Source organism: Electrona antarctica (genome assembly GCF_951216825.1).
Source record: "Electrona antarctica genome assembly, chromosome: 11".
NCBI lineage: Eukaryota > Metazoa > Chordata > Actinopteri > Myctophiformes > Myctophidae > Electrona > Electrona antarctica.
In genome coordinates this window covers 46,303,483-46,320,830 of record NC_136792.1, presented here as the reverse complement: position 1 = coordinate 46,320,830, position 17,348 = coordinate 46,303,483, and the positions used below count along the sequence as shown (strand labels likewise).

At 40.6% G+C, this 17,348-nt stretch overlaps 2 protein-coding genes across 2 annotated transcripts in view; one reads left to right on the top strand and one right to left on the bottom strand.

Moving 5' to 3' along the window:
• LOC306932179 (integrin alpha-E-like) overlaps window positions 1–6,950 on the bottom strand; it is a gene marked incomplete at its 5' end in the record, with an annotated part of 30,679 nt that extends 23,729 nt beyond the window's left edge. Inside the window, 11 exons of the mRNA XM_079513877.1 lie at window positions 1,059–1,196; window positions 1,776–1,912; window positions 2,336–2,462; window positions 3,608–3,678; window positions 4,488–4,638; window positions 4,869–5,028; window positions 5,163–5,317; window positions 6,228–6,349; window positions 6,616–6,649; window positions 6,728–6,786; window positions 6,932–6,950. Coding sequence (XP_079370003.1) covers window positions 1,059–1,196; window positions 1,776–1,912; window positions 2,336–2,462; window positions 3,608–3,678; window positions 4,488–4,638; window positions 4,869–5,028; window positions 5,163–5,317; window positions 6,228–6,349; window positions 6,616–6,649; window positions 6,728–6,786; window positions 6,932–6,950 — 1,173 coding nt within the window. The remainder of the gene's footprint in view (window positions 1–1,058; window positions 1,197–1,775; window positions 1,913–2,335; window positions 2,463–3,607; window positions 3,679–4,487; window positions 4,639–4,868; window positions 5,029–5,162; window positions 5,318–6,227; window positions 6,350–6,615; window positions 6,650–6,727; window positions 6,787–6,931) is intronic.
• A 123-nt stretch (window positions 6,951–7,073) lies between these two features.
• LOC306932178 (uncharacterized protein) overlaps window positions 7,074–17,348 on the top strand; it is a gene marked incomplete at its 5' end in the record, with an annotated part of 15,334 nt that continues 5,059 nt past the window's right edge. Inside the window, 4 exons of the mRNA XM_079513876.1 lie at window positions 7,074–7,077; window positions 15,555–15,754; window positions 16,144–16,303; window positions 17,292–17,348. The exon at window positions 17,292–17,348 is cut by the window's right edge and continues 63 nt beyond it. Of these exons, the coding sequence (XP_079370002.1) occupies window positions 7,074–7,077; window positions 15,555–15,754; window positions 16,144–16,303; window positions 17,292–17,348 (421 nt within the window). The remainder of the gene's footprint in view (window positions 7,078–15,554; window positions 15,755–16,143; window positions 16,304–17,291) is intronic.

Here is a 17,348-nt window from a genome sequence, read left to right as displayed (position 1 = left end):
CATTGAATTGAATGGGAATTGAATGGGGCTATGGGGTGTTGTGCTAATTCGCTTATTTCCTTTGCTCAAAATTATTATTTTTTTGTATATATCCTCTCTTCATAATGTAAATAATATTCCCAAGCGGCACACTTTACTACTTATTTCGATGGAAATAAGCGAATTAGCACAACACCCCATAGCCCCATTCAATTCCCATTCCATTCAATGCAATTCATTGAGGGCTTATGGTAGGGGAAATAGGCAATAAGGAGTTTTTTGCACAAAAAAACACCTGGACCTCTTTGGTGGGGATGTAACAACTACAAAGAAAGGTAAGAAAGGTAAGAAAGCATTCTAGCATGGAATTCTCCTTTAACCAAATCACTTAAACCAGCTCAGTGGCCTTGTGGTTTGAGTGTCCGTTCTGGGATTGGGAGGTCGGGGTTCGATTCCCGGCCGGGTCATACCAAAGACAAATGGGACCCAGTAGTGCCTCTCTGCTTAATTGGCACTCAGCATCAAGGGTTGGATCGGGGGTAAGTCCCTGCGACGTACTAGCGTCATGTCCAGGGGGTGACGGGGTGTTGTGGCAGCGGTGGCCGAACGGATTGCGGAGTGGTCTTGATACCGGAAGGTCGCCAGTTCGAATCAGCGGTCCGACACGTTAAAATTACCACCGCTGAAGTGCCCTTGAGCAAGGCATTGAACCACTACCATGAAATGTTCTATGAGCAGGGCCTGGCTGGAAACAAGTTCTTGAGCTTAGCCCAGATACCCTGGGTAAATATAGTAACTTTGCTTTGCTTTGCTTTGTGTACTTGCACATCAAGTGACAAGCTGCCTCCTGCTAAGGAAACAGGAGATAGGCCCTGCCCTATGGGCCTCAAGGCTCGGCAAGACTTACCAAATACCAAACATGAGGTACATTTATTGCATGGCGTGAAATATAAACAATATATTATATTACATTATATTGAATTATGCAGTACACTGTTATACTATATACATTATAACAGAGAAGCTCATACATTTTTTGATTTATTCCAGACATGGTATCAGCATTTTTAGTGACATACCTGCTTTAGCTTGTACACGTAGACTCTACCCTCCTCTCCACTTTGGAAGAAGGATGATGCTCCTACAAGCAGGTAGTCTGTCACGCCGTCTTTATCAATGTCCAAAGCACACAAAACTGACCCAAAATAAGAGCCAACCTTAACACACAGAGAAACAAATTAGTATGCAGGCAGTGATGCAAACAGCTAACTGCAAAAAAGATGGCACCAAAACAAAAGCTGTAATGAAAAAAAATATCATTAACATTGTGAATCACATCTTGATGACATCATCAAGATGTGATTCACAATGTTAATGATTTGTTTCATACCTGCAGTTCTAGGAAACACAGAATGGGGGGGACTTTTTATTATTTACACACACCAGCTCAAAGGTATATTAATGACATAGTAAAATGTTGAAAATGAGTGCATGGTATTCCCCTTTAAGTACTGTACTTAAGTAAAATGTGGAGGTATTTGCACTTTAGCGGAGTATTTCCAATTTCCAATACTTTTACTTTTACATCTGCCACTAACATTGACAGAGATATTAGAATAACGGAGTACTTCTACACTGCCATTGACAGAGATATTAGAATAACGGAGTACTTCTACACTGCCATTGACAGAGATATTAGAATAACGGAGTACTTCTATACTGCCATTGACAGAGATATTAGAATAACGGAGTACTTCTACACTGCCATTGACAGAGGTATTCAAATTGACCCAAACCTGAACACCCTGTAGAATCTGGAGTTGTTTCTGATTGGCTGCCTCAAAGACGAAGACCGCCCCTGTCAGGTTGTAACGAGGAGCCCCCGAGATGTACAGACCCCCAGACGCCCCCACGGCTGACAACACACTGTAACCTGGCATACACACACGGGAGCGAGCGCACGCGCGCACGCGCGCACGCACGCACGCACGCACGCACGCACGCACGCACGCACGCACGCACACACACACACACACACACACACACACACAAATTATCATGACAGGCCAAAACACGGATACACATTGGATTCACCTAAAACTGATTCAGTTGAAGTTGAATGCAGTCTATACAACAAAGGTTTAAATCAAATTAGTCCAAGCCAATCTAGGTTGCTGTTTGGCAGAAATACAAATAGAAATTCAAAAATATAATAATGATAATAAAGATGAACGTCATTCCGGTTTCAGGGGGTGTAGTTCCAGAATTTCTATATAGCATTCGAAGATTGTGGAAGAGTTTAGTCTAGCTTGAGTGACTATAGACAGTAACGAGTGGATCGGTGGATCTTTCTTACCCAAGTAAGAGAATTTGAATTCAGAGGAGTGGTCCTTTAAGAAGACAACGTTGTCCTGCTTGGGACGTTTGACGATGACCCCACCACTCCAGGTATTGGCTCCCACTGCTCCAAATAGAAGGGATCCCTGCACGGCACACAGAGTGTTTCATTATCAGTCGGAGAACAGTCGAGTATAATGTTTATGTATCTGTGACTGACTGTACCTCTGATGATGATTCAGGGTAGACTTTGTGTTATTATGGATGTCACGTGTTTTTACTCCCCATCCGATTCCAATCATTTGATTTTGAGTATCTGCCGATACCGATTTTTCCCGATCTGATATTTATATTTTTTATAGAACACATAACTAAAAAACATCGCATGGATGCACCTGGGACGTATCCTCAGTGATGTATCCTGAGGTCAACGGGGTTTCGGGTCTCTCAACATCATACCCCTCACTCAGGCGACCCAGCCGGGAGTGATCAAGTCCCGACTTACGTCCCAGTAGCTACCCTCAATCAGTCCCACTAGGGAAAACCAGGGGCACACAATCCGTTGGAACTACTCCTGGGAGGTACACTTCTGGCGCATGGAGGGACTAGGCTCTGTGGGTTGTCTGATTGTCTCCTGTCCGGGCCCCTCCTACGTCTCACCAGGTCCACTCCTGCTCTCAACAGGCTCAGGACCTGTGCGTTGCACCAGAGTCCCAGCATCAGACAGTTCATTCAGGAGTGGTGGGCAATGGTTCCGCAGGGACAAGAATAGTGCAATATCCAAAACCATAGACAATATCCAGTCTAATATCATGATATGGAATATGGACAATAATATTGATACTAGGGATGTCCGGATCACGTTATTTTTCTCCAGATCAGATCCGATTTTAAAATGAAGTGATCTGCCCCGATTTCCGATCACGTGATCGGATCGGGACAACCCTAATTATTAGGTATTAGTATTGTTGGATTTATGACTATTATGATTAAGGTAGACCTATCGTTAAATGTCACCTTGACACAGACTTCCCCCTGCTTTGTAGGCACATGCTGAGTGGTGGTTTTGGGACATTTTGTGTAATGAGAGAAATATATCCAGTTTATCCACTGATGTTATGCATCAGCTTGTGGGGATCGTAATCTCAATACTGAGGGAACATTAAATGGAGCGGTGCCTGTTGTAATGTGAATAAGAATGCAAATGACTAACGACATCAACAACAATGACAACAACAACAACATTAATGACAATATAAAACATTTATGATTTTGGCGCATGCAGACTTACATCATTAGCAATGTGACTACTGAATCCAGCCTCTGACAGTTGGAACATGAAGCTGTCCCCTTGGTTTATCCCTATAGTTTAGAAATAACATTATTTAATCCATATAATGAAATAGAAATACATGGTTAACATAGCCTTTTCTATCGCATGTTGACCGCCTTACTTACACTCGTACCCCTGACTGAACCTGATTAGCTGTTACCATGACTACCCTGCCTGTCTTGCCTGTGTAGCCCCCCCCATGAAGACCCAGCCTCCAACAGCCCTGCCAATCGGGCTCAGCCGTATTGGCATGGTAGGTCGCGCCTTGCGCGTTGGTCTGGCGAGAGGGAGGCGCCCGGGTTCAATCCCTGCTTCCGCGTAATGCTGCATGGATGATGTTTGTGACCATGAGATGATTTGTATACTGATTGTATTGGAGTTTTTCTTTTTCTCTCTATGTGTGTCTTGTTGGGTTTTTTTTGTTACTCTGTTTGTCTTTCTCAGCTTGTTTCTGTATTTGTTAAAACAAAACTAAAACTAAAATCTAATAAACAGAACATTAAAAAAAATAATTACATGGTCAACATTTATATTTACGGTCAACATTTATTTATTTAATCTCTCTCTCTGTCTTTCTCTCTCCCTCTCCCTCCCCCCCCCCCCCTCTCTCTCTCTCTCTCTGATGCGGATCATGAATTATATATGTCAATTTGATCATTTCTATGAGGAAAGTAACTACAGTTTTATGCAATCCATTGTAATTGCCTGTATGAATTCAACAGAAGATTTATTTAAATATATTTGACAGCATTCAGAATAAACATTATTGACTTGTAGCCTATCAAGGACAACCCTATACCATGAAGAATTAAACCATAGTGCAACACTGTCAACTCACCTTCAATTCCAATGAAGATGCTCGTTTCCAGTTCTTCCAGAATTTTATTTAAAGCGCTGTAGTCGTCAACGAAGAAGACGTTGCGTTCATTTGAGGCGATGTCTCTCATTTCCTGTTGTGCTACTGGTTTATCCTTAATGTCCTTTCCAACCTGTGTTTAGATTATGATTATCTGTATTTGTACTGTAACACCAAAACTAAATCACAGGGTTTTGATCAAGAGAAAAACCACAAAGGTACAGAGATGACAAAGTAAAAAATAGTATGTTATAGTAGGCTATAGTATAGTATGGATGCAAATCAGTAAGTAAGAATACATTATATCTTATGTAGTAGCCTACCTTTAAAAAACATCGTTATGAATTATTCAAGATCACGTACCCCAATGGCAAAGCTGGTGATGTTCTGTTCTTTAAGCATCCTGAGCGAAGTGTTTAGATGTTCCAGTTTATCATAATATGTGATTTGTCCATCTGACAGCACGATCATTATTTTCTTGGCATTTGGGTTTGATCCATTCTCAGGTACAAAGGAATAATTCCTTGAAAAGGTTTTTCCAAACGCAGCATGATTAACACGTGGCAGCATTTCATTTTGCATACACAGCTTGTTTTAAGAAGCCAAGCTCATGAAACATAATCAAATAACGATTGTGGTTTAGAAGGTGATACTTACAACAAATATTGTATTGCTGAAGCTGTATGGGTCACTTTCCCGATTTGTTGGATGTTTTTAACCTTTTTGATAGCTTTCTCTCCATTCTCAATGCTCTCTTTCAGTAGGAGCTCAGATCTAATGTGTATTCCATACTGGACCACGGTAAAATCACACTGAAAAAATAGGAAGATGTTAGTGTTAGCACAGTGAAACACAACAGGGGGCCTTCATCTTGTATGGTGTGGGGGGAACCCTAGCAAAAGATATTTTCAGATGGCGGTTCGAGGCTAAAAAAAATCAAAATAAATTTGGGGGTCCTTCATGGACCTTTCATGGTCCTCCATGAAAATGTTTGAGAACCACTGAAATGCAAGATCATGTGTCAAAACACAGTAAGAAACAGCACTAGTACAGGTTTACCTTCTAATGTCTTTATCTGAAACCTTTGGAACTCTGTTCATAACTTCATATCATGTATGTTTGTGGGTTTGTTTCTTGCTAATTGCATCATGACACAAGCAGGAAGTGTACTGAGGTTTGCTTCGTCTGCTACGGATATGTGGCCACAGTCTAGCCCTCATAAAAAATATTATTATATTTGAGTTTCAGTTTCAGCTATTTAAGTGCAAACTTCATTTGCTATTAAGAATACAAATAAGACATACGTAATCTACACACGTTTGCAGCCTGTCTGTGTAATGGAATAACAACCCCTACTCTTTTACAGAGGACCTCCGTTGAGAAAGGCAGAAAACGTCACCATCTACATCAAAAACATCAGTTTCCTCAAATTTGCCTTTTCAATGTAAGCAATTTGAAACCACGGCGGCATTCAAGTTGTAATTACTAAATACCTTCCATAATCATTATACAATGTAAATGTTATCTACCCACTAGGCAGTGTACAGTGTGCGTGTGTGTGTGTGTGTGTGCGTGAGTGCGTGCGCGCGCGCGCGTGCGTGCGTGCATGCGTGCGTGCGTGCGTGCGTGCGTGCGTGCGTGCGTGCGTGCGTGCGTGCGTGCGTGCGTGCGTGTACGTGTGCATGCAGCATAGTTTTTTGTTCATGTATTGTATGTACCCACTTTGATGCATTTCTCCCAAACGCTTGTCATCACCTTGGAAATGAAACCCTTAGCGATTTCAAAATCAGTTGTGTTAATACTACCAGAGCCATCAAGTACGAATCCAATTTCTGTGCCAGGACCTACAGCACACACACACGCGCACACGTGCACACGCACACACACGCACACACACACACATACGCACACACACACGCACACGCACACGCACACGCACACGCGCACACACGCACACGCACATGCACACGCACACGCACACACACACAAACACGTCTATATACCGGTACATATATATATAATGCACATATGGATACACATATATGGACTGCCTATTAACTTAAACGTATACATCCAAAAGACATCATGTATAAAAAATAGAGAAATCTACCATCTTCTTCATCTTCTTCATCACTGTTGTTGTTGTTGTTGTTGTTGTTGTTGTTGTTATTGTGGTTGTTGTGGTGGTTGTTGTTGTTGTTGTTGTTGTTGTTGTTGTTGTTGTTGTTGTTGTTGTTGTTGTTGTGGTTGTTCCTTTTGTTTCTTTCCATTTGATCCACAACTTCAAATCATTGGATATCAAATTTAGGGAAGAATAAGCAAGAGAGAGAGAGAGAGTACAGTGGAATAATTTAATGCTTATGTATGTTTATGTATAACATTGACATTTCAGTCGAGCACAATCAAGCTTTATACTGTCCACCTACTCAGCATTGCAGGGCTCATCTCTTTAACGTCCGTGTTGGAAACAAGTGCACATTTCCCATTCAAATCTTCATTCGTGTTCTGCGTTTTCCTAACCTGTTGGCAAAACTGAGGGGGGAAAGGTCATATACATATATAGTACAGATGGGTACAAAACTTATAACAACCTACGTTGTGTTCAGCCATATACTTTTCTATATGGCACTCGCTGACATATACCCAATATCCCAACGCATGGATTGAGTCATTTTTGTCTTGCACTTTTAGCACCGACCCAGTGTTGCTGTGAATGGCCGTGTCATTGGGAATTATAATAATTCCCTCTTAGTTGTGGTTGATCTGAATATTTCAGATTGGTTCCAACTTCCAATATGTCCTGTGCACTCGTGAATGACTTGCAGTTCATCAAGTCTCTGTCTGTGTGTGTGTGTACTGTTGGTCGGACCCACAGTTATCCAGAACCGCCCCAAAAAGGCCTCTGCCTGGGCTCTGTTCAGGGCCCCTGCCCAGTGTCCATATAAGGAGCTGGCCTGTTCTGACGTCATTCTGACGTCTGCAAATAACTCCATATATGGGCATGAAAGGGACACAGACATAACATCTGGGTGAGGCATGCATTTCCAACTTGCATCGTTCCAAGTAGGTACGGTAGAGGCTCCAACGGGCATCGCTCTAGTTAGAATCTACTAATATAACTTATAACTGCAGATAACGGCAGTGGCTCAGGGGTAGAGTGACCGGATGGGAACCGCAAGGTTGCCAGTTCGAACCTGGGCTCCCCCAGAGTTAGTGTCGAAGTGTCCTTGAGCAAGACACTGAATGAACCCCTAATTGCTCCTGATGTGCAGGTTGGTGCTTTGCATGGTTTCCTCCGCCATCGGTGTGTGAATGGGTGAATGTAATGCACAATCTATGTAAAGCGCCTTGGATAAAGGCGCTATATAAATGCACCATTTACCATAATGATTAGATAAATAGCCTAATCATACAAGCCATAGCCATATACTAGCCATATAGTCTATAGTCATAGCCTAGTCCTACAATTTGCTTCCTGTTCATGTTCTGTTCATAGGGAAATGGGAATTACCGGATGCAATAGGAAGTGAGAACAGAAGAGTAAACAGAAAGCAGGCTTTCCAGAGTCAGGTACTGCATAAATCCGGCTGATGCAAGTTTAGTGAGACACTCTCAAATAGCGTGTCAGCGTGGAAGGAAGCTGTGGTTTTTGTTGCCAGACAGTTCGGAGACATATCTCATATGAAATCAGCACAGTTTATGTTAGTTCTCTGAATAAAAGGTCTCATGGTTGTCTAATGTTACCTAATCTCATATGAAATCAGCACAATTTATGTTAGTTCTCTGAATAAAAGGTCTCATGGTTGTCTAATGTTACCTAAAGTTAATTTCATTTCATTTCATATTTATTTATTTCATTTCAATTATGGTTTTACATGATCATATTATTTTTTACTTTGTACTTTTTTTTACATATTCCATACAAAAAAGAAAAGGAAAGTTGAATGTGCTCCCTAGTACAGACAGTACAAACATTTTACAACAAGCGTTATTTTAAGTGCAGAACTCTGATTTCTTACCATTGATTGCTCAACATCATCAGTGAACTGGTTTGCCACTGAAACGACAGGCTTCAGTCCCTTAACATCAACAAAAGCTGTAAAAAGAGGGATATACATTCTCAGTGGGTTGTATTAGAATTAAATGTAATTAAATAACATACTGTAGGACTGTAGGTTGTCCCGAGGGTGATTTTACCTGGGATTACCACCTGTACACTTGAACATGTGGTTTTGTTGCCATCGTTCAAAGCACACTTAAGTAATGTTTTTGAGTTTGAAGAAACCAACACCCTGAAATAGACCAGAGAGCATTATACTAACTATACTACACTATATTTTGACAAGTTTAATTCGTACAAATGTATACTTCTTAACATACTTAACCTATTATTAGCAGTTAAGTGGTCATACAAGTATGAATATACTATATGCATGCAATTATGTTGGCAGTTAACGTTGCCATCGATGAAGTTGTGAGTTAGACAATTACTTACCCGTCCTTACATTGAACCATGATTCGTCCAAAAAGATCATCATTTGAATGTTTGAAAGTATTTACAGGCTCAAGGTGGATGTTGAAACCTGTGACTGTCTGTATTACTGCAAAATTAAGCATATTTTAACAGTAGTTTTACAATAAGGCTTCATCAGCTATGTAAGTGGCTTTGATATAACCAAAGGGACGTTTTCCCTTCAGTACTTAGAATTGAACGCATGTAAGTGAGCTATATGAACGTATAATCAATAAGAAATAGGCCTATATTAATATAAAAATACAAGCACAACAAAATGCCATATAGTTCTCCCTTTACCCAACTGACATGTAAATTAATGCATATATATTTGTAAAGACTTTCAAAAAGTATACTGTTGTTGGAACAATTGAGGTAATTAAACTAGCAAACTACTAAGTAAATGTATCATCTGAATTCTGTGATAAACAAATACATACCAGTCAGTAACAATATGATTCTCCAAACCATGTTGTCTCTTTGCAGGCTATTTAGAATTCATACCATTATTAGCAGCTGATCCTATAAAGTGAACCTATTACAACTTCTACTTCCCTAAATCTGTTTCACAAGGAAGGAACTACTACTGTGTAGTGAACTGAACTGCTTGGCTCATATAACATAATGCCATATTAAGCCACATGCAGTGGAGGGAGTTCACTTACAGCAGGCTTATCGTATAGGCCAGCGGTTCCCAAACTGTGGTGGGTGCGCGAGTGGCCACCAGGGGGTGCGTGAGATGAAAAGTGTAATGGCGTCGATTTTGTCTTGTTAGTTAGTTTACTAATATTCTTAAATAACTTTAATATACATTATTTCAAATGGGGATTTTCACTGTGTTAAATAAATTCCATCAACTTTAAAAATGTACGTTTTAATAATAATATATCAAGAATATGGTATGAAGGCCTACCCAAAACGCATTTGGCTTCCTGCCAAAAGTCCACCAGCGCGACCATATGTTATTATTAGCCTGGCTAATAAACCAGACCGAATCAGCCGTTGACACAAAAAAAAATTGCCTGCCGGCGGATTACACGACAGTGTGATTTGAGTCTGGCTTATTAGCCAGGCTAAGTTATTATAGGCTGTTTGCTAACGGGTTAGAAAGAAGGGATGTAGAGCACATTAAAACCTTCTACAGAAACCTAGGTGTTTGTAAAGATGATTTTAAATTAGTTATGGTAACAACTGATGAGGTACTTAAGAAACTGAGTGCCCTCCAACCCCACAAGGCCACTGGCCATGACAATATTCCCTCCAAATTTCTCAGAGACTCAGCCATCTCTATAGCTCCAATCATCACCCACATAGTAAACCTCTCCATCAAACAGGGACAGGTCCCCTTAGATTTCAAACTGGCTAAAGTAACCCCCCTGCACAAGAAAGGGAGTAAATTAGACCCCGGCAACTACCGCCCTATTTCTATTCTAAGCTCCATCTCGAAAGTGATGGAAAAAATAGTCTATGAACAGGTTGAAAAGTATCTTGCCACTAATAAATTATTGTACGAGTTCCAATCTGGCTTCAGAACATCCCACTCCACTGACACATGCCTTCTCTATTTGAGCGACCACATCAAACAAGAGGTGGACGCTGGCAAATACTGCGGCATGGTCATGCTGGACCTCCAAAAGGCTTTTGACACAGTGAACCACTCCATACTGGTTAACAAGCTAAAAGCAATTGGTTTCGATAGCACATCAGTGAGCTGGATGCAATCCTACCTGGAGGGGAGAGCACAGATGGTGGAAGTGAACGGAACACTGTCCCCCCCCCCTCCCAGTGAGCTGTGGCGTTCCACAAGGAAGCATACTAGGGCCTCTACTGTTCCTAATATATGTTAACGACATGACTTCAGCTTGTGACTGCAACTTGTTCCTGTTCGCAGATGACTCGGCACTGCTGGTCTCGGACAGGGACAAACTGCAGGTTGAAAATGCCCTCAGCTCTGAACTCGGTAGAATCTGCACCTGGCTCGCTGATAACAAACTATCTTTACACCTGGGAAAAACTGAATCCATTCTCTTTGGATCTAATAGTAATCTCAGCAAGGCTTCTTGGTTAGAGTGGGTGACAATGTTAGCACACGTAAAGATGAAATTACCTACCTAGGTTCCATCCTGGAGGCTAATCTTTCCGGTGATAAAATGGCCACCAACGTAATCAAAAAAGTCAACCAAAGAACAAGATTCCTTTACAGGATCTCCTCACTAGTCGACAAAAACACCTTGAAGACCTTAACAGGAGCCCTTGTACAAGGCTTCTTTGACTATGCATGCACCTCCTGGTACCACAGCACCTCAAAGGCCCTTAAAACTAGGCTCCAGACCTCCCAAAACAAACTGGTCAGGCTCCTACTTGGCCTCACCCCCCGAACCCACCTCACCCCTGCCCACTTTGACAGACTGGCATGGCTTAGGGTCGGCGACAGAGTACAGCATCTTGCAATGGGTCTGGTCCACAAGATTCGATACTCCACCAAGATACCCATGTACCTGTGTAGATACTTCCTTAATGTTAACGAAGTCCACACCCACAACACCAGAGGGAGTGCAACGAATCATGTTCAACCCAGATTCGGCACAAACAAGGGACTAAATTCTTTTCGCTCCTATGCCACCAAAATGTGGAACGCCCTACCAACAGTCATTAAGACATGCGAATCCCTTGACTCCTTCAAAACCGCTCTCAAAGGGCACCTACGGATGGCTGCAATTCGAAACTGGCCCCCGTAAAATCTGAATCCCCCCCCACCGCCCCCCCCTTTTTCCCCTCACTGTATATGTTTCTTTTCCCTTTTTTACCTCCATTATGATGAATTCCTGTACTGTTCTTTGTCTATATAGAAGTGTCTATTTGTACGTCTCTAAATGTTTTGATGAATTGAACATGGTGGACCCTGTTGTAAACAAGTGTAATGCTTAATTGGGTCGTCCACTCACAGTTAACAGCCTTTGTATTGAGTTTGTGCTTGAAATGTACTGTAATTCTGCAAACTGTTAATACAATTTTCAATCAATCAATCAATCATGGCTTAACGTGTAGTCACTCGGTTGAGAGTTGCACCCTTGGAATGGACAGTGGTTTTCAACCAGTGTTTCGGGCACCAACAGTGGTCCTTGGGGGGGTTCCAGCTAGGTGGCTCAGTGGCTAGAGTGTCCGGTAGAACAGCTGGATGGGAACCGTGAGGTACCGGTATAGCCTACCAGTTTGATCCCGGGCTCCCCCAGAGTTAGTGTCGAAGTGTCCGAGCATGATGGGCAGGTTGGTGCCTTGCATGGCCATCGGTGTGTGAATGCAGGTGAATGTAATGCACAATCTATGTAAAGGTGCTATATAAATGCACCATTTACCAGGTGGTCCCCAGATAATTAAATGATGGAGAGTTGGCAACCAAATACTATAGACGAATAACAGTCTAAGTCCAAATTCCAAAATGTATATTCTGACCCCTCCACAAAAAGGCCTTGTTGTCCTGACCCCTTATCCATCATGTATAGCCTACATTATGGATAATTAGTGTGGACTTAGACTGTTATTCGTCTAGTAGGCTACTCTCTTACTCTCGAGAACATAAAATTCTTCCGCCATTCAAAGATTGTGGGATATACTGTAGATTTTTATTTCAAACCACAACGTTACTGCCTGACAACTAAGGAAGCAGGTCTTCTTCTTCCTGACAACTAAGGAAGCAGGTCTTCTTCTTCCTGACAACTAAGGAAGCAGGTCTTCTTCTTCCTGACAACTAAGGAAGCAGGTCTTCTTCTTCCTGACAACTAAGGAAGCAGGTCTTCTTCTTCCTGACAACTAAGGAAGCAGGTCTTCTTCTTCCTGACAACTAAGGAAGCAGGTCTTCTTCTTCCCTGTGACAAAGGTGAGAATTGTCTGTACATTCAAGAGCTGACATGACAGTAGAGGAAGGAGAAAAATGGCAAAGGTTTTGTGAATTGGCAGGATAGGAACCATTTTAAGCATTACTACTACTCAAAATATTGGTTATATTTGTGACAAACTGACTCTAGTCATTAGGGATGGAGAACGATATATTAGACGTCTATTAGACAAACATTATTGTTACGCAAAATACATATATTTAGTCTAATACGATACGTAGAGCAGAGAGCTGTTTTCAGTACTGAGTAGTACACTGCAAGAGGTGCATTTACAATATATATATTATTATATTATATTATATATGTTAAAACATTTTTTTTTAATGGGATTAAAGGACAAGTTTAGTTTTTTTCAACCAAGGTTCATGTTTTAGGTTGTTATTAGACAAAGTAAAAGATGAGTGTTAATTTTTTTCCATTTGCTTCTTTCTTTAGTTTTAGGGATTTTAGCTATTTTTGACAGGGGGGCGGGGGCATTCGAGCATGGGGCTAAATGTGTTTTACAACATTTTATAGTGATTTATTTTTTAATTATTTACTATAGTCCTACTAGACCCAAAGAAATTACATCTGGCCACAAAAGATCACAGGGCCTACTGAATGTGAAGGTAGCTTACTGGGGGGAAGCCACACTGTGTGTCGTAGGCTCAATATGTCAGTTTGACACATTCAGTATAGATCTCGTGATCTTTTGTGGCCAGGTGTAATTTCTTGGGGTCTAGTAGGACTATAGTAAATAATACAAAAAGAAAGAAAGAAAAGAAAGAAAGCAGCAAATAAAAAAACAACAACACTCATCTTTTCCTTTCTCTAATAACAACCTAAAACATGAACCTTGGTTGAAAAAAACTAAAGTTGTTCTTTAATCACAGCTTATTTTTTTTTATTAATCATCATGATTAATCACCATTCGAACGAATTCCAAATGTCCAAAACATGCCATATTTTTCTGTATATTGTTGTGGGAATGGAAAGATAAAAGACAGAAGGAGGATATACATTTAACATGTATTTATGTTTTAGTCTTTGGATCTATCGCGATCAGATACCAGAGTGACGACTGCATTAATTGCGTAAAAACATTGAATCTAATTAATTTCACAAATTAAGTTAACCCAGTTATTTTGACATCCCTAATCATCTCCAATATTGTTGTTCTTATACTGCATGTATGTTGTAATGTCATTATAATAAATACATTTATAAAATAAATATGACTGTGCTTGTGTAGCGTCAGTAAATAGAAGTCATCTCAAGTATCAGTCATATTTCTGCTCTGTAGGTGAGCTCAGCACGTTTCAGGGAGTGACCAAAATACAGTGCAGTGGTTTTGTTCAGTGATGCCTGCAAAAAGCTTAGCCTGCTCCTTAACTATCATACAATACAAGATGCTCTCGGTAAACGCGTACAAATACTGGCTTTTATATATAAGCCTGTGGTGTTTATTTCCACCTACAAATGGTAAGTCACTCATTTGCATGTAAATAGTATACCATGTAAGGCATGTAGTATAGTATACACTTTTTACTCTGTTTATTGTTGTTCATTGTTTTGGTTTTCTTGATTATTTTGTTTGATTATTATGTTTTGTTATTGCACTGTGATAGACTACGGTGGGTCAACTGCTGTTGTTTTTAAATGTGCTATATAAATAAAATTGACTTGACTTGACTTGACTAATAAAAATAAATGTAGGGTTATTTTCAATGATGTGAAATCAAAATCAAACTGATATTTGAACTCGCTAGCTATTAACAGCAATTTAAATAATGATTGTATCATTACAGCAATGAATAACCTTTATAAGCTGCTTATTAATCGTCTTTTACAATATACAGTTAAAACACTGCGTGTGTGTGTGTGTGTGTGTGTGTGTGTGCCTGAGTGCGTGCGTGCGTGCGTGTGTTATTTTTAATGATGAGACAGAATCAATTGGCATGTTGTTTTTGATCAGATGCTATATTTGCAGAAGGGATTGGAATCATTTTGTGTTTCCAACCTCTTTCTTCTTTCGGGAACCCGTTTTGGTGTTTTAACTAAGCATTATGTTACACTATCCAGCTCAGTGGCCTTGTGGTTAGAGTGTCCGCCCTGAGACTGGGAGGTCGGGGTTCAATCCCCGGCCGGGTCATACCAAACACTCTAAAAAATGGGACCCAGTGCCTCCCTGCTTGACACTCAGCATCAAGGGTTGGATTGGGGGTAAGTCCCTGCGACATACTAGCGTCATGTCCAGGGGGTGTACTTGTACAATGTACATCAAGCTGCCTCACGCTACAGAAACAGGAGATAGGCTCCTGCCCTATGGGCCTCATGGCTCGGCAAGGCTACTTACTATGTTATACTTTAGCTATTGAAAAATAGCAGATCTACAAGCTTTTGATTTTGAAAAATCGTGAAAATGTGGCACAAATCTTTGAATATAATATTCTTTCAGAAGACTTTTTATTTATTTCGACGTCAGGCATAAATGGGTTAATAAATGTATTATTACATATAGTTTTGCTGCTGCAGTCCTGTTACAGAATCCTTTCATTTCTGGATCTCTGGGTGTCTTCTTTTGATCACCCGACGTAAAGTAAAAAGTAATCTCTTGAATGAATGTCTCTCGTGTATACCCTCCCTCCCCATGTACTGTAGGTGAAGGTCATTGCCAGGATTCCTTTGGCTTTGAGACGGTCAGACGACCACTGGGCTCGTCTGTGATGCTCCTGTGCAGTTTCGGAGCCCCTCCCCCGAACAGGGTGTCATGGTCCCATGCCTCTTCTGAGCTGCTCAACCTCACGTCCGAAGGGAAAGTTCTAGTCAACCTCACATCCGAAGGGAAAGTTCACTTCCAGGTATATATAGTGTTGATTTCGTTGACTTAAAACTGTGACGAAAAATGCTCGACGACTATGCCTTTTTTCACAGAGGAAAACTGAATAAAAACTAAATAAGAACTAAGCTATGATGACTAAAACTATAAGACTAACAGTCTGGAGTTACCTTAAATATAGTGAAGAATTCGTCAACAAATAAAAACCTGACAAAAATGTTAGTGGAGAAGAAGACAAGTCATTTTAGACTTCATGGTTGCATGCTGAAAATAGCAACTAAAACTAGACTAACACTAAAACATTTCAGTTGACTAAAATGTGACTAAAACTAAATAAACATTTTAAAAGACTAAAGTCTGTATTTAAAAGACTAAATAAAACATTTCTGTCAAAATCAACACCGGTTCCAGGATCCCCGCTATGGCCGACTGAAAGTCTTCCCTTTCCAGGGCAGCGAAGGGAACTATTCCATCCGCATCGACGACCTGCAGCCCTCTGACCTGGGATGTTACCGCTGTGAGAATGGAAATGAGTTTCACCAAGTACAAGTTGAACAGCATGCGGAACAGGGTGAGAAAACACTACATATATAAGTCAACAGCAAAATTATGTAGATTTGATTGACTATATGTGCATAAGTGAAATGCCCAAAATATCAAGTTCAGAATAGTGGTAAAAGTGACTGATTGATTGATTGATTGATTGATTGATTGATTGATTGATTGATTGATTGACTGACTGACTGACTGACTGACTGACTGACTGACTGACTGACTGACTGACTGACTGACTGACTGACTGACTGACTGACTGACTGACTGACTGACATTTTTAGAATCTGATCTCAGGTCAAAATGGGTTAAGTTACTAAAGTAAAAGTAATCTCTTGAATGAATGTCTTTTGTGTATACCCTCCCTCCCCATGTACTGTAGGTGAAGGTTGATTGATTGATTGATTGATTGATTGATTGATTGATATACTTTATTAACAAGTTGCAAACCATACAGCAAGTACAATTACGCTAGCAATGCACAAAAAGCCTTGATGGCTTCTTCCACTGCATGTGTTCCTATATATGCATTAAATCATAAAGACATACAATAAAGACATACAATACAATACAAACCAATCATCATCAATACAGGAGCAATAGATTATGGCTGGTTGTAGGGCATTGCACATTTTGGTGGCAGAATATCAGAAGAATGCATTCATCCCCATGTTTGTACCGATTTTAGGGGTTAGAACGTCCCACAAAACAGTGTTTTGGTGGATTCTTTTTGCAATACAAGTTATTACTGACACTGTACACAAGTGTCAGTAATAAGTAAGTATGTATTTTTTAGCCTTGTGGAAAAGTACAATTTCCAGTGACATCCTCCAACGGTCTTTTCCATGTAACGTCTTGTGCAATGTCTCTTCTTCATGTGGTTGTGGTCACAGACAAACCCTACACCTGATCTGCTGTTTCTCACGTGCGAACAAAAGGCCTCTCATGAGTCAACATTTCCTGTAAGCAAGATGCATCTTCGTAAATCTATACCACTTCCTGTTCAGGTGCAGAAACGAGTGCAGAGGCTGCAGACGACACCAGGCTGCTAGTTTACGTGTCAG